The sequence below is a fragment of the Giraffa tippelskirchi genome, chromosome 3, assembly GCF_054371585.1.
Source record: "Giraffa tippelskirchi isolate mGirTip1 chromosome 3, T2T-mGirTip1v1.2.pri, whole genome shotgun sequence".
NCBI lineage: Eukaryota > Metazoa > Chordata > Mammalia > Artiodactyla > Giraffidae > Giraffa > Giraffa tippelskirchi.
This window is the reverse complement of record NC_137277.1, coordinates 120,151,575-120,177,367: the sequence shown is the minus strand read 5'-3', so window position 1 is coordinate 120,177,367 and position 25,793 is coordinate 120,151,575. Positions and strand designations below refer to the sequence as shown.

The 25,793-nt window shown below is 38.1% G+C and overlaps 1 protein-coding gene across 6 annotated transcripts in view; it reads left to right on the top strand.

Moving 5' to 3' along the window:
- The window catches only part of THSD7B (thrombospondin type 1 domain containing 7B), a 1,641,422-nt gene that overhangs the window by 1,597,321 nt on the left and 18,308 nt on the right, over nt 1–25,793 (top strand). For 5 of the 6 annotated variants that reach the window (XM_081579094.1, XM_081579097.1, XM_081579098.1 and 2 more), the window contains 7 exons: nt 8,010–8,155; nt 13,819–13,978; nt 15,140–15,313; nt 15,413–15,508; nt 18,289–18,371; nt 21,772–21,964; nt 25,304–25,391. In XM_081579094.1, the coding sequence (XP_081435220.1) occupies nt 8,010–8,155; nt 13,819–13,978; nt 15,140–15,313; nt 15,413–15,508; nt 18,289–18,371; nt 21,772–21,964; nt 25,304–25,391 (940 nt within the window). Of the gene's footprint in view, nt 1–8,009; nt 8,156–13,818; nt 13,979–15,139; nt 15,314–15,412; nt 15,509–18,288; nt 18,372–21,771; nt 21,965–25,303; nt 25,424–25,793 lie in introns of those variants that run through there. The other variant, XR_014079260.1, reaches the window with a different exon arrangement.

Here is a 25,793-nt window from a genome sequence, read left to right as displayed (position 1 = left end):
CAATTTCCTATACAAACATATTTGCATTGTTTGCTTGGGTCTTATTCAAATTGTCCAGAGCTATCCAAACCATGATTTTCAGCTAATTCCATCAGTATCTGTCAGTATAATCAGGGGCTTCATTGTTTAGAGCCTCTCACTGTAACAGTGTTGGTGGTTGGCTACCTGGACCTGAAAATATGGTCAGAACAGAGAACCACTGCATTTGACTCTGTATCTTTTTATGAATGTATCCATTGACAAATATGTAACCAGTTTTGAGGAGTTCTTTTACTGCTTAAAGTTTCCCACATTTTCCTTTTGTCAGTGGAGCCTCAGAGCAAAGCCTGACTACTGCTGAGTTCAATGGGAGTGTGATCTGATCCAATATCCTTTAAACTTATGTGCAGGTAGTAGTATTTATCGGCCTCTCTTAGGGTTCCATGTATACATGTGTGTATATGCATGCATGCATGCACATGCATGTGCTACAGCTAGCTTGCCTCATTATTTTTTTTTATGGAAGTCTCATCAAGCAATCCTTTTTCCTTAATTGCCAGAAATTATTGCTAATTTAATAGTAGGCTTAGTATCACTGTTGCTTATAATGAGTTATCGATATTCCTCAAGGGAGGAGAGGAAAAGCTTTAGAGAGAATTGTAAGCAAACTTAACCTACTGTAATCTAAGGTCTTTATTCAATTGGAAACGTAGTTGAAAACTAATGCTTTTCTCTCTTTTATAGCCTTAAGTGTAGATGAATAAGAGCATCAGTTTCTATATCTCACTGGCATTATCCATTAAACATATTGTCTATATCAACTATTGAATTCAGGTTTCAAATAGATTCAGGAACTCAAACAAGAGTTGTCTGGAAAGTGTCCAAGAAATTTCTCTCCTTCTCAGATTGGCTGCATGAGGATGTAGATGGCAGCAACCTTCTCTCTTACACTGAGGGCAGAGGAGTGCAGGCCAGGGTGTAGTGCTTTTGGTGGGACCAGGCTGAATCATTACGGCCTTCATAGTTGTGTGCATTTCAAGTTATAAAGCCCAGTAGGACATGAGTAGCATACTTTGTATTCCCACTACAGGCTTGTTCCAGGGCCAGGTTAAGGAACTGATATAAAATAGTAGTTGTCAAAATAAATGTTTAAAAATATTAAGACTTAGCCAGCACCTACTATACTTCAGATATGCTGTAGTTTCTATATGGTGGATTTTCACTCATATAACCAACATGAGGTTAGTTCAAGGTGTCCTCATCATCTCCTTAGTCTTCACCTGAATCAGCATAATTGTAAGATCTATAGGTAGCAGAACTCCTCCTACTATCAAAATACCCACTGATGAACTGACCACTTGTAAAGCCATCCCCCAGTCAATGAGCCTCCTGGAGTAATCCATGTGCTCCGTCACTGCATCAGGGTATTTGCTGGTACATCTCTAGCTGCAAATGGAATGTGTACCCATAAGAAAGGGGCACAAAATCAGGCAATCTGTACACCAAAGATTAAAGGGAGCTCTTGAGAAAATTGATGAAAAGTAACTAAAATAATAAAGATTCTATGACCAAACTATGAAACCCAGATGTGACAACAAAAAACCCTTCATAGGGTCATCATAAAATTATGTAAGAAATATCAACAGTTTATTTATTCTTTGTGTTAATAACTGAATAGTTGTAATTATCTTCATGTAATGATACTAGATAAAATAAATATAATTGATATTAGATAATGATAGTGGTAGTTGATATTAGATAAAATAAACCCACTTGCATATTTTTAGTTCCAAAATAAGTCCCATTTAGATATTTATTATTTATTTAAAATAATGTAATTCCTATTTGAAATAAACTAATTTTAAGTGGCATTTTCCCCAACGTGAATTATCCTCAGATAATGAGGACTATCTGTGTACTTAATTTTATTTTACAGAAGAGGAAATTTATGCTTAGAGGAGTTAAAGTACTTTCATACAGTCACATCATTTACGAGCTGTTAATTTGAGAGAACTGTTTCCAAATAGAGAATTTTGATGCCAAGTCCAGGTTTCTTTGCATCATACATCAGCTGTTTTAAAATGATCTTTCTCATATTCTACAATAGATCATAATTTTAAATATCTTTCATTTGGCTACATTCTCCACTGTCTTATCTCTCACATGAAAATCACTATCATCAAAACAATTCCTTAAGTCTTCTGTCCTGAAAGGTCCCTTTTAAAATAATCATGCTGAGAGATAGGTGCAAGGTTGAGTATTACATCCAATATGATGCTTAGAATTCCAGAGACCATTGGAAATGGCGGGGCTCCTTGTATTCCATGTAGCTAGATATTATATTTGCAACTTCAGGAATTGTGGGGAAAGTGCTTAATTGTGGGATACTTTCTCTGATTATTTAGTTTATAAGATTCCTGATTTAAAAAGGAACTTGTTAAAAGGTAGTACCTCACAGAAACTTAAGGTACAGCAGGTACCTTTTATACTCTCATGCATTTATAAACAAAGTTTTCTTACTGAATATTAATATTAGCTGGTTAAACATAATATAAAATATTTGTTTTTCTCTTTCTGACTTCACTCTGTATAACAGACTCTAGGTCCATCCATATCACTACAAATAACCCAATTTTGTTCCTTTTTATGGCCTAGTAATATATATTATATGTATCACATCTTTTTAATTTATTTTTAATTAAAGGATAATTACAATATTGTGTTGTTTTCTACCATACATAAACATGAATCAGCCACAGGTATACATATGTCCACTTCCTCTTGAGCCTCCCTTGTCCACTTCCTCTTGAGCCTCCCTCCCACCTCCCACCCCATCCCACCCATCTAGGTTGTGCTGGGCTTCCCCAATGGCTCAGCAAGTAAAGAATCCGCCTTCAATGCAGGAGATAAAGAAGACACAGGTTCAATCCCTGGATCAGGAAGAGCCCCTGGAGGAGGAAAATGGCAACTCACTCCAATATTCTTGCCTGGAAAAATCCCATGGACAGAGGAGCCTGGCAGGCTACAATCCAAAGGGTCACAAAGAGTTGGACACAGCTGAGCGACTACTTTATCCTAGAAAAACAGTACAGATGAACTTAATAGCAATTCAGGAATAGAGATGCAGACATAGAGAATAGATGTGTAGATATGATGAGGAAGGGAAGGGTGGGACCAACTGGGAAATTAGGACTGACATATATACACTACCATGTGTAAGATAGATAGCTAGTGAGAAGCTGCTGTATAGCACAGGAAGCTCAGCTCTGTGCTCTGTGATGACCTAGAACGGGTGGGATGGGGATAGGGGATGAGAGGGAGGCTCAAGAGGGATGGGATATATGTATACATATAGCTGATCCACTTTGTTGTACAGCAGAAACTAACATAACATTGTCAAGCAACTATATTCCGATAAAAAAAGAAAAAATGATACTATACTTCAAAATATAGAATTACATGCTTCTTAGTAGTAGTTGACATTGTTTGAACTTTATGATTGAATAGCAAAAGGCAGAGAAATCATATGGCTGTCCTTTCAGTGAGTGGTTATAGGACTTCATTATTTTTTTTTTTCTGTTGACTTCATTAGGTTCCCCCCACCATGTCTATGACCAGCAGAAAATATATGTCACTTTAATGAAAATAAATAAAATAGTCCTAAAGGAATGGCAGTGATTCATGCCATCAATTCAAGCACAAGCTTGAAGTTATTTGGTTTTAATGAAATAGAACCTCTTTAGCTGTGATAAAGGTGACACTACATTGTCATTAGTCTTACAAAAATGGATAGAGAACAGGATGCAATTATAATGACATTAGAATAATAGATACTTAGTTCAAGAGAATAAACATAAAGATTATTATAAAACTGAAGAGTATTTAAATAAGAGTTAATGTGAAATATTGAGCCAAATGCATTCATTGAGCAGGGACAACGTGTCATATGAATAAGGTGATGTCCAACAAGTATGATTTGATTTGAGTGATGTTGGGAGGGAACATTGGTCTAAATGTAAATGTTCTGCTCTGTGCCCAGTTATGCAGAATTTATAGATTCTGTTGTCTACAAAGCCCAAGTTACCGATGACACAAATTTTACTGCCACCTCAAGCTTCTTTTCTGTTTCCCATACAAGAACTAGATCAGTCCTTTCCTTGCTGTCTTGTCTGGGTCCTCATGTGATGTTCTCTTGCATTAGCATCTTAGCTAATACAGTCACCTCTGTAGCAAAACTTCCTGGGTTTGAATCCTGTTCTGCAACTTACTATGTTTTTGAACTTAAAGAAGTGACAAACTCTCTGTGCTGCAATTTCCTTATCTATAATATGTGAAAATAATAGAATTTTCCTCTAGGATTGTTATGACTATTCAGTGAGTCAGTATATAAGTATTTAGAAAATTGCTTAGCAATAGCATCACACATGTTTGGATACCAGATAATATCATAGAGACAGTTTACAAAAATATGCATTAAACAAATATTCAATTAGTGCTTAATATATAGGGAGTCTCATGTTAGGGACAGAATCTCAGGCCTCAAGGAATTTAGAATCCAGTGATGAGAATGTCCTAGTTTTCTTCAAGGGTCCTCTTAAATAGAATTGGTTTTCCACCATATCTATGATAACATTCTGGTGACCACTAAGAGGTCTAGTCCACTGAATGTGTTAGTTACCCTTACTTCTCCCTGAACTTGAGGACATCTGAGAATTATGCTTACCTAAGGTTTTCAAGTAAATTCTATGCAGAAGTGAAGTTGTTGCTATCTTCCCATTTCTCTTAAAATATAAATGTATAATCTTTGATTCTCATTTTTAATAGCTTTAAGAGTATTCCCTCAATCTATTCTGTTCCTTGCTCTCTTTGTCCAGCCATACTGGCCTTCTGTCAGGTCCTCAAACCTGTCCTTCTCCTTGGTATCTCATGACCTATTCACATGCACTTTCTTTTTTTTTTTTCCTCTCTCTTTTTTTTTTTTTAATTTATTTATTTTAGTTGAGGGCTAATTACTTTACAATATTGTAACAGTTTTTGCCATACATTGACATGAATCAGCCATGGGTTTACATGTGCTCCCCTTCCTGGACCCCCCTCCCACCTCCCTCCCCATCCCATCCCTCTAGGTCATCCCATTGCCCCAGTCCTGAGCATTTGTCTCATGCATCAAACATGGAATGGTGTTCTGTTTCACATATGATAATATACATGTTTCAATGCTATTCTCTCAGAACATCCCACCCTCACATGTACTTTCTTCTGTGTGGGTCAGTGGGCCACTCTGTACATCATGTCTGACTTACTCCTTCAGATTTCTGTTTAAAGCTCAACTGTTCGAGGAAATATTCTCCAGTTCTTTCACAGACTGGGTGGCATCCCCATAACATGCTCTCGGAGAACCTTCTGTTTTTCCTCTCACATTTATACAGAAGAACTGTACAAAAAAGATCTTCATGACCCAGATAATCACAATGGTGTGATCACTCACACTCACCTAGAGCCAGACATCCTGGAATGTGAAGTCAAGTGGGCCTTAGAAAGCATCACTATGAACAAAGCTAGTGGATGTGATGGAATTCCAATTGAGCTATTTCAAATCCTGAAAGATGATGCTGTGACAGTGCTGCATTCAATATGTCAGCAAATTTGGAAAACTCAGCAGTGGCCACAGAACTGGGGAAGGTCAATTTTCATTCCAATCCCAAAGAAAGGCAATGCCAAAGAATGCTCAAACTACCACACAATTGCACTCATCTCACACACTAGCAAAGTAATGCTCAAAATTCTCCAAGCCAGGCTTCAGTAATACATGAACCGTGAACTTCCAGATGTTCAAGCTGGTTTTAGAAAAGGCAGAGGAACCAGAGATCAAATTGCCAACATCCTCTGGATCATCAAAAATGCAAGAGAGTTCCAGAAAAACATCTATTTCTGCTTTATTGACTATGCCAAAGCCTTTGACTGTGTGGATCACAATAAACTGTGGAAAATTCTGAAAGAGTTGGGCATACCAGACCAGCTGACCTGCCTCTTGAGAAACCTGTATGCAGGTCAGGAAGCAACAGTTAGAACTGGACATGGAACAACAGACTGGTTCCAAATAGGAAAAGGAGTACGTCAAGGCTGTATATTGTCTCCCTGCTTATTTAACTTGTATGCAGAGTACATCATGAGAAATGCTGGGATGGATGAAGTACACGCTGGAATCAAGACTGCTGGGAGAAATATCAATAACCTCAGCTATGCAGATGACACCACCCTTATGGTAGAAAGGGAAGAAGAACTAAAGAGCCTCTTGATGAAAGTGAAAGAGGAGAGTGAAAAAGTTGGCTTAAAGCTCAACATTCAGAAAACTAAGATCATGGCATCCAGTCCCATCACTTCATAGCAAATAGATGGGGAAACAGTGGAAACAGTAGCTGACTTTATTGTTTTGGGCTCCAAAATCACAGCTGATGGTGATTGCAGCCATGAAATTAAAAGACACTTACTCCTTGGAAGAAAAGTTATGATGACAGCACATAACTAGACAGCACATTAGAAAGCAGGGACATTGCTTTGTCAACAAAGGTCCATCTAGTCAAGGCTATGGTTTTTCCAGTGGTCATGTATGGATGTGAGAGTTGGACCATAAAGAAATCTGAGTGCCAAAGAATTGATGCTTTTGAACTGTGGTGTTGGAGAAGATTCCTGAGAGTCCCTTGGACTGCAAGGAGATCCAACTAGTCCATCCTAAAGGAGATCAGTCCTGGGTGTTCATTGGAAGGAATGATGTTGAAGCTGAAACTCCAATACTTGGGCCACCTGATGCGAACAGCTGACTCATTGGAAAAGGCCCTGATGCTGGGAAAGATTGAGGGCAGGAGGAGAAGGGGACGACAGAGGATGAGATGGCTGGATGGCATCACCGACTCAATGGACATGGGTTTGGGTGGACTCTGGGATTTGGTGATGGACAGGGAGGCCTGGCATGCTGCAGTTCATGGGGTCACAAAGAGGTGGACACAACTGAGCAACTGAACTGAACTTATCACAAATTCAATCACATAATTAATTTTATAACAACAGTGGAAGGGCTTTGGATTCACAGATAACTAATATTAAGGAAACTATATGCATACCGTAGTTTATTGGTAACAAATGAGTAAAGACAAGAGTGAGTGGGAGAGAGAGCAGGAGCATGAAACATTTAAACTTCATCCATTATTTCTATTAGTGAGATTATGACCTGATGCCTAGCAGTGGGTATAAGATGACATGAGAGTCCTGCTCTTTCCTGAACTATTATATTAACCAATTTCCTCTCATTAGGAAATGGGATACAAGTGTTTGAAAAAATGTTTCTCAAACATCATGGCTCTTCACACAAGTTAACAACTTTATCTTATATTCAGTGAAAAAAAGAAAGTGGTCCTAAACTCTAGGAAAACTGGTCACGTTGAGTTAATGGAGTGACACTGTTGGAACCACACTAGGGAATTTTCTAGGGTAATCTTGGCATCTTCCTAGGGAATTTTCTAGGGTAATTTGGATTATGTGCAATTTTCTATCGCACTTGATGATTTAGAACCTAACATAGGAAATACCATTCTCTTTTTGGTTAATATTGGTGATCCTGGTCTAGAATGTAAGGTCTGTGAAGGCAGGAGGTACATCAGGCTGTTTTATCATTGTACCTCTAGCACATGGCAGGATGCTTTGGTTATTCTAGAGCTTAATAAATATTTATTAAATGAATCAACCTTCTGCCAACATTTACGGGGTCAGTCTGTTTGGCAACAGTACAGAGTTTGGATGTAGGATAGCTGAAGTAGAAGACAGAGTTTCAGATCCGCAAGCATACGCAGACCTTGGATAACCTGTATATCCATAGAAACCTAAATTAAAATAGCAAAATAACTGAAACCTGGACATGACAAAGTCCAGCGTGTTTTAATGAAGACTTTTGTATATATGGCAGCATTCTGTTCTTTAATTCCTTTTCTAGGCAAACACTAACGGAAAAGCTGACATTGTCTTTCTCATTTTAGGTCAAAGGAGCCGGACTCGATTTATCCTTATGCCAACACAAGGAGAAGGCCGGCCATGTCCCACAGAGCTTACCCAGCAGAAAACCTGCCCAATGACCCCCTGCTACAGCTGGGTCCTCAGCAACTGGTCTGCATGTAAACTGGAGGTAGGCCATATAATGACATTTAAAGAAATGTTTCTCAGTCTGTCCAAAGTACTTGTCTGTTCAAACCTACAAGGTGATGGAACAAATTTCACAGCACCAGGGGCCCGGCACAGTGTATTTTTATGCAATAGAGAACATGGAAAAAAGAACTAAATGACTTAACTTCATACAGAGTGATATTGCTAGGAAGATAAATGCCCATTTTTATGAACTATTTATAATAAGTTGGATCAGGGGACTTCCAATCTGTTGAGCATCTTAAAGAATTCTCTATCTTCTTGGCTTGTTGGAAATATCAAAGCATTAGGCAATTAGGCAAAACCCTGATGCTATAGAAATGCACAACTTGTCGTAGACTGTATTTCTTAAAAAATCACTTTTAGGCTTAGACAAAATCTTGCTTGTGGCCAGAAAACCAAAAGTGTATGAAAGTTATATTTTAACTTTATTACACAAACCAAGGTTACTACATTTTCCTCAATGATTGCTTTTTATTGACCTGAAATATAAATGCCTAGTAACATCATAATATATCACATACCCAGAACTTTTGCTGGGTCAGCAGTGATGCTCTATGGCATTTTCTCTCTGGTTTCTTGTATAAGAAAAAGCACATTGATTTTTCTCTATTTTCTTCTTTTACTAGTTTATCCTTCAGTTTGTATTCCAAGGCAGATTTAATTAGGTAACAATTTTGCTTATGGATTAAGATATCTGCAGAGTAGTCTCATAGTGTTCCTGTCAGGATGACATTGTTGTGCAGCATCATTATCTTGCAGAAGTTAAACGCCCATGTATTTTAATAAGTCCCAGAGGAATAAAAATGTGTGGTACATTTGTTCAGTCTCCTTTTTACAGAAAATAAGGTACCATGCTAATTAATTCAATAGTAACCTAATGGCTTTAAATATGAATACTTTGTGTAGTTAGTCCAAAACTCTCTTTTCTAAACCTTTAGCAGTTTTTTTCGGTGCTGCTTAGAATCACAAATAAGAAATGGAAGGAAGATTTCTCCTAATAATTATTGAGAGAGTAGAGAAAACAAATTCAAAGAATTTAGGAACCCATTGCGGGAGAAGGAAGAGAAAAAACAGGAAGAAGAAGGGAAGGATGGGGGACAAACTCCACACTCGATGTCTCACCAGCCATATAGCTGCTACTATACCTCACTTGTTCTTTTGTATTGAGATGGCCAAAAAGTTCATTTCGGTTTTTCCATAAGATGTTACAGAAAATCCCAGGTGAACTTTTTGACCAACCCAATACTTTTATCTTCCTGGGTATCAAGAGCTTTTTGTTTGTTTTTTTTAATAGACAAATCTGCCGGTTTGTCTCCTAGGAATGTGCAAGGGAAATGTCAAATGTAATGTTTGAGATTTTGCTGTCACATACTGAGCTTTAGCCGGAACTATAGGGGCTGGAGTGGTGGGTTGTGAACATTCTCTATAGCAGTGCTTGTGGAGGTGGGGAGAGGAGATTGTGGCATCTGCTGGAGATACCCAGGCACGGGGGCCCTGGAGACCATGAGAGCAGGTGTATCCAGAGATTTCAAAGGTGCCTTAGATTTCTAGATGAGGTCATTCCATTCACTGACATTTCCAACTGGAGTTAGCCTCAATCCAGGCAAAGCTCTCAGAAAACGTGTCTGTATTAATTATTCCTGTGTGGGCACCTTACCTGCAGGAGACCAACAGCATTCTTCCCTAAGAATTTGGAATGGAATTGAAGCTGTTCAAAGATATTATATTCAAAAGCTCTTGGCTGTCACATATTCCCACCTTATATAATAGATAAAGTCAGTAACTCAGATGCAAAAGAGAAAGAGAATCTTGATGATATTTGAATTTTTGCTGAGTTTCAGCTGTATTCCTGTTCTTCCTGAAGCCTGATTTTGAATGCTTTCTGAGATACATAACAGTGCATTTTCAATGAGTCCCCTTTTCTTACACATCTTTGTAAGTGAAGTTTTGGGAATTACTGATCAAAATACACATGAACCTCCACATAAAAAACAAGTAAACCTTTCTCACAGCTGTCCTTCTGCTTCTCCTTGTTCTGTAATATCATGACTTGCCCGATGTGGGTTGCAGACTTATTCACTGGAGGTGGTGGTTGTGATCTTGAAGTGGCTGATTGCCATCAAATGGATCAAACCCCAAACAGAGGAGCTTGCCCAGGACACAGTGGATGTGTCAATTCTGTCATCATCGTTTGTGGAAAGAGATTTGCAAACGAAAGTGTTTATCCTCAGGTTTCATTTTTTTCAGGATTTCCTAATTCCTTCCAAGTTTCTTAGCTGATAACATGTATTCACACATATGTTGCAAAATCTGTTTCAGAGCTCAGACTCTGGAGTCTCTCAGGTCTAATTATTTTAGATTTTATTTTATATATTCTTAAATATTATTTTGTAGACTTCTTCATCTATTCCTTAGTATTTCTCAGAACTTCTCATTTTGAAAAGTGGAATAACATGAAGTGACACACTCTACTCTTCACTAGATTCACCATTTTACATTTATGTATATTTATAGACTCACACACATATTTTGCATTTATTATTTAAATATATATCAGTAGACTTTTATTTTTATTTATTTAAAGATACTTGAGCATTTTTAATTTTTTTTGTTTAATTGTTGGCTGCACCCTGCAGCATGTGGGACCTTCGTTCCCTGACCAGGGATTGAACTTGTGCCCCCTGCATTGAAAAGTGGTGTCTTAAACCCTGGACTATCAGGGAAGTCTCTAGACTGTATTTTTTTAAAGTAGTTTTAAGTATACCAAAAAACTGAGCAAAGAGTATCCATATGCCCCTTTATTTCCCAAACTTGCATGCTTCCCCCTATTATCAGCATCTTCACAGGCCTAATTTTGGTCAAAATTTTTTTACAATTCCTCACTCTGTACTTTTTGCCAGGTTTTCAAACTCTCCAAACTCTGTTTACTTATGTATATCACAGGAGGAGCAGTAGTACCTGTTTTGCTGGGGATTTTGGTAGTGATTAGACAAGTCATATGTAGTGCTGAGCATAGTACCTGTCATAAATTTAGAGCTCAATAAATTGAGGTTGTTATTATAGGTTTGATTAAAACTCTGATAAATATGAGTATTAGCACCACCTGCTGATCCACATCTGGTCATGCTGATGCAGAGTAGACAGGAAATCCATTAATGATCTAGACAGCAGAGACTTAGTGACAGAATCCTGACTGTTGACCATCTTGTTCTAAGAAGCCTGGCTCTGTTTTCAAGTCCTGGTGTTTAAAGTCTCATGAGTGAGACTGGATGAATGCTTGCTTTATGAATGAAATTATCGTTCTGCTGCTGATTTCTCCCCATACTGTGGCTGTTGTTGTTAAAGGTATAAGAGACTAAGGTGGAACATGGATACATACTAGAAACATACTATGATTTGTCTTGGTTTTGAAAGTGCTCCTTGATGTTGACTAGTTTCCTGTTGTTTCTGCACACTCCATCTCCTGGAATGTCAAAGCTCTAATCAATTGCATCTTCAGTTACCTGAGGTTCTAGAGAGCAGTAACTTCAACCTTCAGACATGCTGCAGTATCTTCAGACTCCAAATTCGTGAACTCTGACACTCTACAGTGAAACTTATACCTTAGGCAATTGGCCATGCATCCCTCATCTGGAATAATAAATTACAGAAAGAACACTCCCCCAAACCCAAATTTAACTTATGCTAGTTATTTTCAACTTTAGGGTATAAATATTTACTAGAACATTTGATTTGGATGAATATATTGAGAATTGATTTTGAACCCCCATTTCTCAAAAATAAAAGTGCACTTGGGTTCATAACTAGGGCACATTTTTTTTAACCATTTCACAATGGTTAGAATGGTTATGAGGTATTGAGATAGCAAGTGTGGGGACTGCCATCTTAGATAAACAAAGCACGATTCTTGTTAAAACATCTATGGAAAAGGATCTGATGGTCCTAGTTTGTGTGTCTGCTCAGATGATTCAGTCTCTGATTTGCTGTAACTTAGACCTCCCCCAAGTTGCACCTTTTCTTTTTTTTGCCAGTATAGCTTTGAATCTGAAATAATTTTTCTCAGCAGCCACTGTACCGTCCTGCACTTCCGGCAGCCCATCCACAACCTGCCCTTGATGCCTAGCAGCTGCTGCCACTCTGCCTTGACCTGGCTGGTGCTCAGTAGGCCCATCAGCCTCTGGGTCACCTGCTCCACACCCAGGAGCACTGTCATGACTGCTTTAGCTGCCCACCATGTCCCTCTTCAATCCTGCTGCTGCCAGAGCCACAGAAGCTCCAAGGTCTAGCTATGTAGTTTCTGAGTCCTATGTTGGGAGGGAAAAATAAGGAGGAGTTGAAACTTAGTTTCCCAATGCAGAGCCCAGTGTCCGATTATCACCTAATAATGTGTTGTAGCATGTAGCATATTTGTCTGCAGCAACAGAGTCTGTGCAAATGCTCATTCCCTCTCTCTCCATCTATACCAGAAGTAATCATAAAAACCCTCAGGCTTCCACCAATTTCCTGGCTTAGTGGGAGCTGAGTAACATACCTTGGAAGTATAGGGGAGTTAATACTCCCTGGGATGAAAGTTGATCAATGAGAACTGGATCCATGGAGGAGCTGGCATATAAATGCCTCTGTTTTTCCTGCCACCACATCTTGGATGATCCATGTGGCCTGTCTAAACAATGTTGTGATCGACCAAGAAACCAGCTGTGTTTACTATGAAGTTGAGGCCAGTTGACAACACACTACCTTATATTTGCTTTTCCTCTGCACCTGCGATGGCTCTCTCAGCCTCACTCTTGCACCCCTGGGATTTCACCTCCTTAGTATAGAAGCTTTGCCTTGGGCTCTGTTTTCTAAGGCATTTATGCAAAAAAACAAAAACAAAAACACAGAACTACCCTCTACAGTTATCCAAATATCCAATGGACTTCTTTTTGAAATATGAGCACCTGACTTAAACTGAGGAGATAATACTCACCTCGTGAGTATCTGCTAAAAATGTTAGAGTAGGAAGTCTTTCATCAGGCAGATGGTTGAGCTAGATAACCACCAAGCTTCTGTTTCTGTGAGACACTGCACATTTTTTTTCTAACTGCCCAGAATAATCTGAGTGGTATTTGTATAATATGTCTTCAAAGAATAATATTCAGCACAGAAGGCATTCGAGAAAATCAGCGTTTTACTGGAAACCCCAATCTAATCCACATGAGAAAATACTGAATTCCCTACAAAAGAAAAACAAGCAAAGCAAAAGAGAAATGTACACCCTGTGGTTGTACATGCTCTTTTGGGGAGTGATTATGGAGTAGGCCACTTGATCACATACACCTAGACAAATTAGGTATTGTTTTTCTTTTTCAGTCAATCCTGGCTGAGCTCCAGAATGAATCGTCATATTCTGAGTGCATAAATTTCAAGGCATAAATTTGCATTTCTGCTTCAGTTGCTCTGTCAGCTCTAAGAGAATTGCTCAGGGATGCCTTATTGTCAACAACTGAAAGATAACTCTCAAGAGGAGGAAGCTGCAGAAATATGCAACTGTGTTTGTTGGGTTTTGTTTGTTTGTTTGTTTTTGTCCAAGAGGTGGCAGGAGCTAAAACTTTGATCTATTCCTGATTTGGGTAATGCTGACAGCATCCTTTCCTCTGACAGGGTGGAGACTGTGGGGAAGGAGTCCAGACCCGCAGCCTCTCCTGTGTGGTCCACAACGGTTCAATATCTCCCTGGACTGTACGTGTAGACGATGGACTGTGTAGAGAGATGCCCTTTCAAGACAGCATCTTGAAACAGCCGTGTTCAGTGCCTTGCCCAGGTAGGCAAATTTAAATGATTGAGACTGACTTCCATGGTGACCTTTCTATTTATTTTTCTGGTTTTTGGAGTTCTCTCTCATCCAAGTTGAAGTTTGCAACTAACTTTAATCCACGTGTCATTGGTTATCACTTGGGAATACACCTAACAGCTTCTATAGAGGCAAAGTAGCCTGGCAGGGTGAGTTGGCGGGGGAAGCACTGGACTTGGAAATGTAAGAGCTAAGTTAGAATCTTGTCACTATCCCTTCACTGGCATTTTGCCTGGGACGTATATTCTTGTCTCTTTGATCAGTGGTTGCTCCATCTAGAAAATGTGTTAATAATACCGGACTGCACCGAGTACATTGCCAGCATTCAAAAAACAGTGACTGAATCCATGAGTGATGAACCCTGGCTGATAACATGGTGACGACAAGTAAGGCTAAAAGTTCATGAAAGCACTCTGTTAAACAAGCAAGTTCTATGTTATTGTGGAGGTTATTATTAGTTACATAAGATTTATGAGTTTATTTTAATCCTAATAACACAACTTACCTTGAATGGCAGGAGCTAAAGGTGGCTAAATATATCCTTATGTATTCTTATAATATGGCATGGAACATATATGTGTATACATATATTCATGCATATTGACATATATATACACACAAATTGTGCATGTTTGGATTGTTGAAACATTCTTTAAGTTTAAAGCTACCCTCCTGCTTTCCTTTATATAATTTCTATGAACATCCATTTTATGATGTTATCATGCTCTTTAAAAACTGAGTTGCTGCAATCTTTACACTTCCTTTAAAAAATTTTATTATCACTAGTAGACACTAGTGTTCTCTAAATAAAACTGCCATGATTTGAGGCAAAATAATGGCAGTATAGTGCTTGGCGCTTTTCATTCAACTGGATTAAACCATAAATTACTTCCTCACTCCTAGTGCTTCTAATTAGAAAATTTGTCAGCATAGGATTTGAGGTTTCTGGAATGCGCCTGGTCGCTGTGGCACCACACACATCCCACTGTGAGCCCTGTGCGTGTCAATGGGGGCAGGGCCGGTTTTCACGCGGTTTGGCGCCACACAAATCCCACTGTGAGCCCTGCGTGTCAATGGGGCCGGGCCGGGTTTCACGCGGTTTCCTCTGCTCTGTGCTGCATGCTCTTCCAGGAGACTGCCATGTAACAAAATGGTCCGAGTGGAGCACATGTGAGCTGACCTGCATTGATGGAAGAAGCTTCGAGACGCTGGGTCGCCAGTCTAGGTCAAGGACATTTATAATTCAGTCTTTTGAGAATCAAGACAGCTGCCCCCAGCAGGTTCTAGAAACACGCCCTTGTACAGGTACCAAGAGCACTTTTCAACTCTCAACCTTGATTGATCAATGCTTATTCTGCTTTGATTGAGGCATAATAGAACCGCTGTTATCGTATTTACTTGCAGGAGGTAAATGTTATCACTACACATGGAAAGCAAGTCTTTGGAACAATAATGAACGAACTGTGTGGTGCCAACGTTCAGATGGCATCAACGTCACAGGTATTCCTGCCTAAGATTCATGTGGGCACTTCGGAAAGATCTCTTGAGTGTTGCTGTTGGTGAGAAGAATTAGCTTAAAAATTATAAGCAAGGGAAGACTGGGGAGTGGACTAAGATGAGATTCATGGCAAGTTGCCATTAGATCTTTGCATCTTAGAAAGCAAACAGTTCTATATGAAGTCCCATAATATATCAGACGGGCTACCCGGGTGGCACAATTGTAAAGAATTCGCCTGCCAGTACAGGAGCCGTAGGAGACGGGTTCAATCCCTGAGTTGGGAAGATCCCCTAGATAAGGAAATGGCAACCTGTTGCAGTATTCTTGCCTGGAGAATCCCATGGACAGAGGAGCCTAGCGGGCTACAGTCCATGGAGTCGCAAAGAGTTAGATATGACTGAGTGACTGAGCATACACACACACAGTGTATCAGACAACTTAAAGAAGTAGTTCAGCTCAGTCGCTCAGTCGTGTCTGACTCTGTGACCCCATGGACTGCAGCACTCCAGGCTTCCCTGTCCATCACCAACTCTCCGAGTTTACTCAAACTCATGTCCATTGAGTCGGTGATGCCATCCAACCATCTCATCCTCTGTCGTCCCCTTCTCCCACCTTCAATCTTTCCCAGCATCAGGGTCTTTTCCAAGGAGTCAGTTCTTCACATCAGGTGGCCAAAGTATTGGAGTTTCAGCTTCAGCATCAGTTGATACATAATAAAATTTCCTTAAATATCATGATCTAAGATAAAAACGGAAAGACATAGATGTTGGTTTAAAACAATGGTCTCTAAAATTTTAAAAGATGTACCTTTTCAGTAAAAGGTATTTGAGAACAGACCTCAAAATATCCTAAAATCCCACACTACTGTGCTAATGTATCATGTTATGACAGAAATTGAAATTAAAAGAGTTGATAGATATAATAAAACTAAAATATATTAATGACTAAAAACATCATGTTCCTGTAAATTATAGATGCTTATGTTCATATACTGAAAGCTTCATTTTTTAATAATGTGGTAGCCTTGATTATTATTTAATATCTGAATATATATTGAAGGAAGTTTCCTCATTCATGACAGTGAATGCAATTATATTCTACAAATGGTCTTCTCAATCATTTTAAAGGGGTTTGTTTCGATGCCTTCTTATGAAAGAAAATCAAATTGTCATTCTTTTTACTTAGAGCCATGGCTGACTAAGAGCTCATCAGAATAGAAGAATCTCAATTTTTCTATTGGAATAGAAAGATTGCCTGCTTCACCTTCTTCTAGTTTACTCGATTTTTCATTATTGGTTGCCGCTTTAATCCATAGTTTTTCCATATAATCATTTATTTTAAGTGACTAGCCCATTGTGTAAGTTATTGTTAAAACTAAATATACTGCAAATCTGCCTAACCAGGAACACAGAAAGCATCACTTGCTGCAATATGCTGAGAGTTAACCAACCGGTGAGGGTTCCACTATCAGATTCTCTGCGTGGAGTACCTCGTGCCCGGTGTACATCCCAGGGCCACCTGATGAAAGATTTCAGGTTACCAGTGTCACCTGCTAAGTATTATCACAGCTTAATTTCATTGTTAAAATTTAAAATGTTGGCTGAAATATACAAATTCTAACATGTTTTTCCTGGCTCCCAGGTGATCTTCTCCCCATGGAGTATACACACTGCATGGTGGAGATCCCTGGTTTAAGGAGGAAAAAACACCACTTCCAAACTCTGTTGGCAGTGACAAGGCTGTATGGTTACTGCCACTAACACGTGATCAATTTCACACCTACCTGCTCATTCTGGATCCTAGTGTTTTGTTTTTTTTTCCGGTGGAAATTAGTTTTCAAGTAATAGATTTTAGCTGTTTCATTCTTCAGAAAAATGTAGATGCAACATTCCCTACACAGCCTTAAGCACAAAACTTTCTTTAGTTACAAAATCATAATTGGTTATGTTATGGTTATATACTATATAATTGGTTGACAATTATAATAATGCAGAGACTAGAACCTATAAATGCAACCAGTGGTATATAAATGTAGCTTCAATGGTGCCCTTGAATAATATGTCAACTTTATTGCTGGTACCTTGAATCTAGGAAGGCATGACTAATATATAAATGATTTTTAGCTTATAGAGATATTATTCCATCTAGTTACTCAAAGCTATTTTAATCAGGACCTGCAAGTACTAGTGTCAGATGTATGATTATCCCTGCTGGAGTGTATATATTTGCTCTTAAAAATACATGTGGCAATCTGTATGTGACTCTGCATGTGTGTGTGTATATGTGTGTATTCTGGCTGAAATACGTTTAAAATGTTACCAAAATGTTTAATATCGTGGTCTCATGAATGGAGTAGTGGCATTCTTTTAGTGTTTGGTTGTTGGGAATTGGTCTAGTGCCTAGTTTGGGAGCTGGAAAAAAACTATGTAGACAGATCTTTGAGCATATATATTTTCTGCTCCTGAACTTCAATTGAGATTTCGTCAATTCTTTTTCTGATCCTGGCATTCACAGGCTTTGCCCTCAAGTGAAGCCATATGATAGAATCACCTGGCCAACATGCCGGTATAAAATCTCAACTGTAAACAGCTTCTGTTAGCAGAGCCTCCCATCTCAAACAGCCCTTCCTAGAATAATCAACAAAATAAAACTAAGCCACACTGTCAGCAAACAGATTTTTAAAAAAAATAATACTGTTACAAGGTAGCCAGTGCCAGAGAGGAAAAGAAATGAATATTTATCCTAGAAAAATCTGTAAATGATGGTGGGATTTCCTTTGTAGGAGGCTGCTCCCCTCAGGCACGCCCTGCTGCTATTCGGCAGTGTAACCCAGCTTGCAGAAAACCTTTCTCCTACTGCACACAGGTGAGTCAGGCGTTAGAGGCTTGGACAGGTAATTTAATTGTGTTGTATGTATGTTGTTTGATGTTTTCCAGTCTCGTGTAGCCCAAGCAGCAATTCCATGGGCCCACGATACCACCTAGAGGCACTTGCAGAGGTAATCGCAGCTATTAAGAATTTCTTTGCATGGCCATGTGTTCAAGAAAGCAGTCTTTTTTTACTCTAAATCTATAGCTAGCCTCTCTTTCAGATATATAATCTCTATTTCTCCTCTGATTATCAATGTGTTCTCTGTTGATTTTATTTCCTCCATTCTTAGCCTTTCATATACCTAAACTATTTTGCAAAATCTTTAAAAGGATATGTTCATATTTGCTAAACATTAGGTACTAAAATTGATTACACTGTGATTACTGTGTATAAATTTAAGTTGATTTTAAATAAGTTGATAGTGTGGTTATGGGTAATAATTATGTGTGTGTGTATATATACACATTTTTTAAAGCAGAAATTTTTCTCCTTTTCCTTTTTAATTCCTACCTATTACTGCTCAGGATTTAATGTAAAATGTGTCATATATTCTAATCAGTGGCACTCACAGTATACAGTGCACATAGAAGAATGGTATGCCCTGTCTCTCAAAGAAAGAAGTTTCTTCTTACAGTGTGTTCTTTCCAAAAATGATTTGGTTAAAATGATTCAAATGCTCCATTCTATATTATGGACCTTCTACTTCAAGTAGAAGTAGGTTAATTCTTTGACACAGGAAAGCTAGAGATTAAGCTTGCAGGGGAAAAAAGAAGGAAAAGAGATCAGCAATGACTTCATGGGCTGATGATGTTTGTGAAATAGAAGTTGTGGATTCCCACCAACTCTCAGGATACCCTCTGTAATAAACATAAAATACCTTTTCCCTTGAACCTTTGGCCTATATAACTGGTTACAACTTTTCACTCAGACTAAATAGAGACGCATCTTGAAAAGATGACTTTCATATCTGAGCTTGTACCAATTTTCTTCATTAGTTTCTCCCCATTGAACACTGAGTAATTAATTAAAACCACTGGAAATATTTATAATGATAACTGTCATTATACAATCTCTACCTAAATTTTAGGCATTTATTGTTTTTTTTTAACTTCTAATTTTTAGTTTTAGTATCTGTTGCTTCTCAAAATCATGTGTTCAGTGAGCAACTGATGACTAAGTAAATAGTTCAGTTCAGTCACTCAGTTGTGTCCGACTCTTTGCGACCCCATGGACTGCAGCACGCCAGGCCTCCCTGTCCATCACCAACTCCCGGAGTTTACTCAAACTCATGTCCATTGAGTCGGTGATGCCATCCAACCATCTCATCCTCTGTTGTCCCCTTCTTCTCCCGCCTTCAATCTTTCCCAGCATCAGGGTCTTTTCAAATGAGTCAGTTCTTCACATCAGGTGGCCAAAGTATTGGAGTTTCAGCTTCAGCATCAATCCTTCCAATGAATATTCAGGACTGATTTCCTTTAGGATGGACTGGTTGGATTTCCTTGCAGTGCAAGGGACTCTCAAGAGTCTTCTCCAACACCACAGATCAAAGCATCAATCATTTGGTGCTCAGCTTTCTTTATGGTCCAACTCTCATATCCATACATGACTACTGGAAGAACCATAGCTTTGACTAGATGGACCTTTGTTGACAAAGTAGTGTCTTTGCTTTTTAATATGCTGTCTAGGTTGGTCATAACTTTTCTTCCAAGGAGTGAGGGTCTTTTAATTTCATGCCCATAGTCACCATCTGCAGTGATTTTGAAGCCCCAAACAATAAAGTCAATCACTGTTTGCACTGTTTCTCCATCTATTTGCCATGAAATGATGGGACCAGATGCCACGATATTAGTTTTCTGAATGTTGAACTTTAAGCCAACTTTTTCACTCTCCTCTTTCACTTTCATCAAGAGGCTCTTTAGTTCTTCTTCGCTTTCTGCCATAAGGGTGGTGTCATTTGCATATCTGAGGTTATTGATATTTCTCCCGGCAATCTTGATTCCAGCTTGTGCTTCATCCAGCCCAACGTTTTTCATGATATACTCTGCATATAAGTTAAATAAGCAGGTGACAATATACAGCCTTGACATACTCCTCCCCCTATTTGGAACCAGTAAGTAAATATGGCTGATGCATAAAGATTGATATGAGTTACCATTTAAGGCTAAGGTATGTTCAGAAAATACCAGACATAGTTTTATGTAAGGAATCCTAATAGCATAGTCATAGAGATTCATAATCTAATGCTTATTTTCTATTCTCCTCTATTGCCTTTATGTTGCTGGTGGAAGGAAGAGCAGTTATTTCAGTTTCACTTCCAGAGACAGAAAATCTTTGTCCATTACACTGTATAATCATCAGTTTCTTCGAAAGGCTTATTGTGCATGAAAATTACCAGGTATCTACAGACAAATCAGAGAAGGCAATGGCAACCCACTCTAGTACTCTTGCCTGGAAAATCCCATGGACGGAGGAGCCTGGTAGGCTGCAGTCCATGGGGTCGCAAAGAGTCAGACATGACTGAGCAACTTCACTTTCACTTTTCACTTTCACATATTGGAGAAGGAACTGGCGACCCACTCCAGTGTTCTTGCCTGGAGAATCCCAGGGATGGCGGAGCCTGGTGGGCTGCTGTCTATGGGGTCACACAGAGTCGGACATGACTGAAGCGACTTAGCAGCAGCAGCAGCAGAGACAAATATGAAGGACCCATTGTCATGATGCCAACTAGTAATGTGATGATGTGGTGTGACACTCAGGTTACTTCAAGATATCTCTCTGTCTTTCCTCCCTCTTGTGGACATGTGCCTTTGGTGAAGTTTTTTTTTCCCCCTTCACAGCCTTGGACTGTTTCCTCTGAGTGCAGAACTAAGCCTACGAGTGGAGAGCTAGTTCAGTCTAGTTCGTGATCAATGGTAAAAGATGACAGAGGCAGAAAGAGACCTCAAAGAGCACAAAACTCAGAGAAGATATGCACACACTTTCTGTTGCTTTGCTTCTCAATGTTAAGGACAGATTGGAGTAAGTGGGCAGGAATCTGAAATTGCTGGGGGAAGAACCGAAGTAAATTTTTAATTAAAGCTTTAAAACCTCTATAAGAGAGGAAAGGATGTAGTTCATATTCTCTATTGACAAAAAATTATGATTTCAACTTGGAAGGTGTAAGAATGATCAACCACTAGAAAGAACTCATGATTTATTGAAGTGTTGACTTTGGAAATCAGAAAGATGAACTATTTATTGAATTTTCATCTCTTTCTTTGGCAAGTCTGGTGCTGAAAAACCCTAAATTGCCATGACATACCATGCAATTATTAAGCAATTGCAACAATTAAAGTGATATTTTTTCATCTACACAACTCACTGTGTAACCATAAATGTATTTTTCATGCTGTAGGGTGGAGTCTGTGGTTGTGAGAAAGGCTATACAGAGATCATGAGATCAAATGGGCTTCTGGATTACTGCATGAAGGTACCAGGCTCAGAAGATAAAAAAGCTGATGTGAAAAACCTTGCTGGGAAAAACAGACCTGTGAATTCAAAAATACATGATATTTTTAAAGGATGGTCTCTCCAACCCCTTGATCCAGGTACATATCAGTTATGAGTAAGAAATATAAATTTTCTCTTGGGGGATTAGGGTTCATATTTGTGACCACTGCTCATGATGGAAAGCATGGAGGGAAGAAGGGACAGAAAAGGCAATATGGTCTTGTTCAAGGTTTCTCACATTTGAGTGCCATGTAGTGTAAAACGTTCTCATGGGTGGTTGAGAATAAGTCTGTCAACCCCAGTCTGAGTTAAGGAACCAAAATATTAATCTTTGAAAATGTTTGAATTGTAAATTATCTTTCCCAAAGACTTTGTATTTATAACTGTGAAGTTTTATATATAATTGAAAAACAAGAAAAGGAATAGATTCTCAGGAACATGGAGTTATGTAGGGAAATTCCAGGCACCCTATCTGGTTTGCGAAACACTAGTGACATAGTAAAACAGCATCAATTTCAGAGGCCAAGAGACCTTATGTGTATCAGGGATCAGAGGTACCTCCTTTGTGATTGCATGTAATTTCTTTACCTCTCTGGAACTGTTTTCTCATCTATGAATTAATCTAGGCATCTGTCTTGCAGGATTTTCATGAGTACTAGCACAGTGTCAGGCCTACAGGACTCAAAACTTAGTGGAGATTAAGGATAAGAATGAACAGTATTAGATAATTTCTCTGTACCCTATGATTCCATGCTGGTTGTATTGCATGACTCATCTCATTACATTCTTGCAACAAAATGAGATGTTGTTATCCCCACTTTAGAGATTAGGATTCTGAAACTGGCAATGCAAACTAATTTGACTAAGGTCACACCACAGGAAGGTATGAAAGGCAAGCCAATAAGATCCTTACCCAGCACTGGTCTCTACTTCCTTCTTTAAGAATTGGACAAAAAAATGAAAGCAAAATTCTCTGTGCCTAATGTACATACCCCTTCCAGAAAACAAAGTGCTGTGAATGATTGAGGGAGATAGCATGACTGATGGAGGGAACCTTGAGAGGGAAGACACACCTGAAGCTCAGACAAAATATACCTTGGGAACTTTCCACCCAGACCATAAGCCTTGGTCATACCAAAGTGCCCTGATGACATGCTTAAATGAAGCAAAACTAGAGCCCAGGCACAAAGGACCCTAGATCTAGTGGAAGAAATAAGACATTCTGTGACTAGCTTATAAGGATGACCACAATATTTTAAGTTTTGGTTCCCAAGTACGTCTGGGCATGCCATAGATATTAAAAATCATATTCATTCTGTGATGTTTAGCTAATTTAGAGAAACAGACTTAAAGTTGAGGGAAGCATGCTATGAAACGCAGCCAGGCTCACTCACTGCTTGTAGACCCTATTTCAGGGAGAGAATTAGGATGAGGTTCCAAGGAAATGAGTTTTCAAATCCATGAACAAGGTCCTTAAACTTTGGAGACCTAACTAAAGCATCAATATCATGTATGTGACTATACATGAGTGTACACATATATGCATAAACACAGACACATGCATATATGTATACTCATATATACACTTGTATATGTATATATGTATATAAACATATATGTAAAATATATATTTAGTCTGGGAGAAAGTTTATAACTTTCATTAGGTTCTAATAATGGGGTTGAAAATTTGAGCAACCTCTCAGGAAGGCAATTAGGCAAAACCTATCATATATTTTGACCTAAAATTTTCCTCCTAGGAATTAATCATACAAATATACACACATATACTAAGAGAAGTATATAAATGATATTCGTTATATGATTGCTTATTCTATAGCAAATGAATGGAAATAACATAAATGTCTACAAACAATAACAAAAAACAAAAATATACAACTGTGTAATGTCTCTTAGAGGTATTCACTGCCTTTATGAACTAGCATGGAAATATTTTTTAATATGTATTGTTAGGTGGAAAAGTAGTGCCAAAGTGAATGATAAGGACCATTTGTGTCTTTTTAAAAAAAGTGCATGTATGTTGTGTATATACTTATTTGCTTGCATTTGCGGGGAAAACTATGAGATGGCTCATAAATTGGTAACAGTGGTAGCACCTGGGTAGGGAGCTCAGAGACTGGCAGGAAGACTAATTTTTCACTACATATCTTTTTTTTAAATTATTTTTTATTGTAGTATAAATGCTTTATAGGGTTATGTTAGTTTCTGTTGTACAATGAAGTGAATTGGTGACATGCACACATATATCCCCTCTTCCTTGGACTTCCCTCCTCATCGCATCTATCCAGGTCATTACAGAGAACCGAGATAAGCCCTCTGTGCTATACAGCAGTAGCTTTTTATAAACAGCGATATTAATTCTTCTTTAAGTAACATGACTTAAAGGTCACCCAGATCACATACTCTGCAATAGAGATTTAAAAGCACTGGATCTTCCAATACTTCAGCTCTATGAGGTTTAGGGGTAATAAGAGGTGCACTCTCACTCAGGGAAGACTTTTTTATTGCCAATGTAAAAAATTCAGAATAGGGGATCACATCATTAGTGTTTCAAAGAGATCAAAATCAAAGCTTTGTTAAAAGTTTTATGACCATAAAAAATGTCATTACTATGTGGAAAACTCATTCTAAAACCCGATTGAGGCTTGAAAGTGTTTTACAAGCAAAAACTGTAATAGATAGTCACAATATAATTGAAAGTAATAGTGATTTTCTTTCAAACAAATGTTTACAATAGATTTTGGTTCTTATCCCATGAAAGTCTTTAGAATAAGATTCTGATATGTGTTTTTGGAGGCTGACAGTTAATTACATTCAATGTAGTATAATGAACCTTTGTGTGTACATCTTTCAGAAAGGAACATAATTCCTTTTGGGATGCTAAGGCATTGCTATTATCAATGCAATTCCAAGTTTAGTTTACTGTGTGCTCATGTAAAACATAGCAAAAACCATGTGTTTTCCAGACACAACTCAAGTTTATACATACACACACCGTACATATAGTCAAGGTGTATGTCATATAGTTAAAATCCCAAAATAGATCAGACTATTGTTTTTTTTTAACCTCTTGCAGATATCAAATCCAAAATAATATATACTTCTACATGTGGACATGTTTTGTAATACTTTTGTATTATAAGCATATATAAATGATAATAAATTCAAAATATCCTGCCAGTTGTTAGATTTTATGAAGTACTTATTTCTCATCTTTGGCATTGTGAAAAAATTGATAACCTATATTTAATATTTTCACCTATTTTTTGGACATTTGATAGCTGTCACATGTGAGTATTTCCACGTATGCTTCTGACTTATGCAAATCTCAGAATTCAGATGAGAAATAAATAATACACTAATTAAATGAGAAATAAAAGCTTTTGTATGCTAAGCCTGTTATTTTTTATTTTAAACAGATGGCCGAGTGAAAATTTGGGTTTATGGAGTTTCAGGTGGTGGTTTTCTTATCATGATTTTCCTAGTATTTACTTCCTACCTTGTTTGGTAAGTACTAACTAGTAAAAAGTTTATACTCATATTTTCATTGGTGGCATATTATACTAAAAGAAAACTTATGTTGAAATCTGGTCATTATAACAGGACCCTTAAACTCACAAATAATCATCAACATTAGAATTGCTAAATAGTTGAAGAGGGAGAATATGATCTTTATTGTCCTCATTTGAAATAACATTTTTGTATTTGGTTTTTATATAATATCACAGGTATATGAGGCAAATCATTAATCAGGGCTTTCCCATTTTACAATTTTGATTTCGATCAGTACCATTTTAACACACTGGCGTTTCCTGGTATGTCTTAGTACCAGGACTTAATCACACAGATTCTTTTTTTTTTTTTTAATTAAGTGTAGTTGATTTACAATGTTGTGTTAATTTCTGCTGT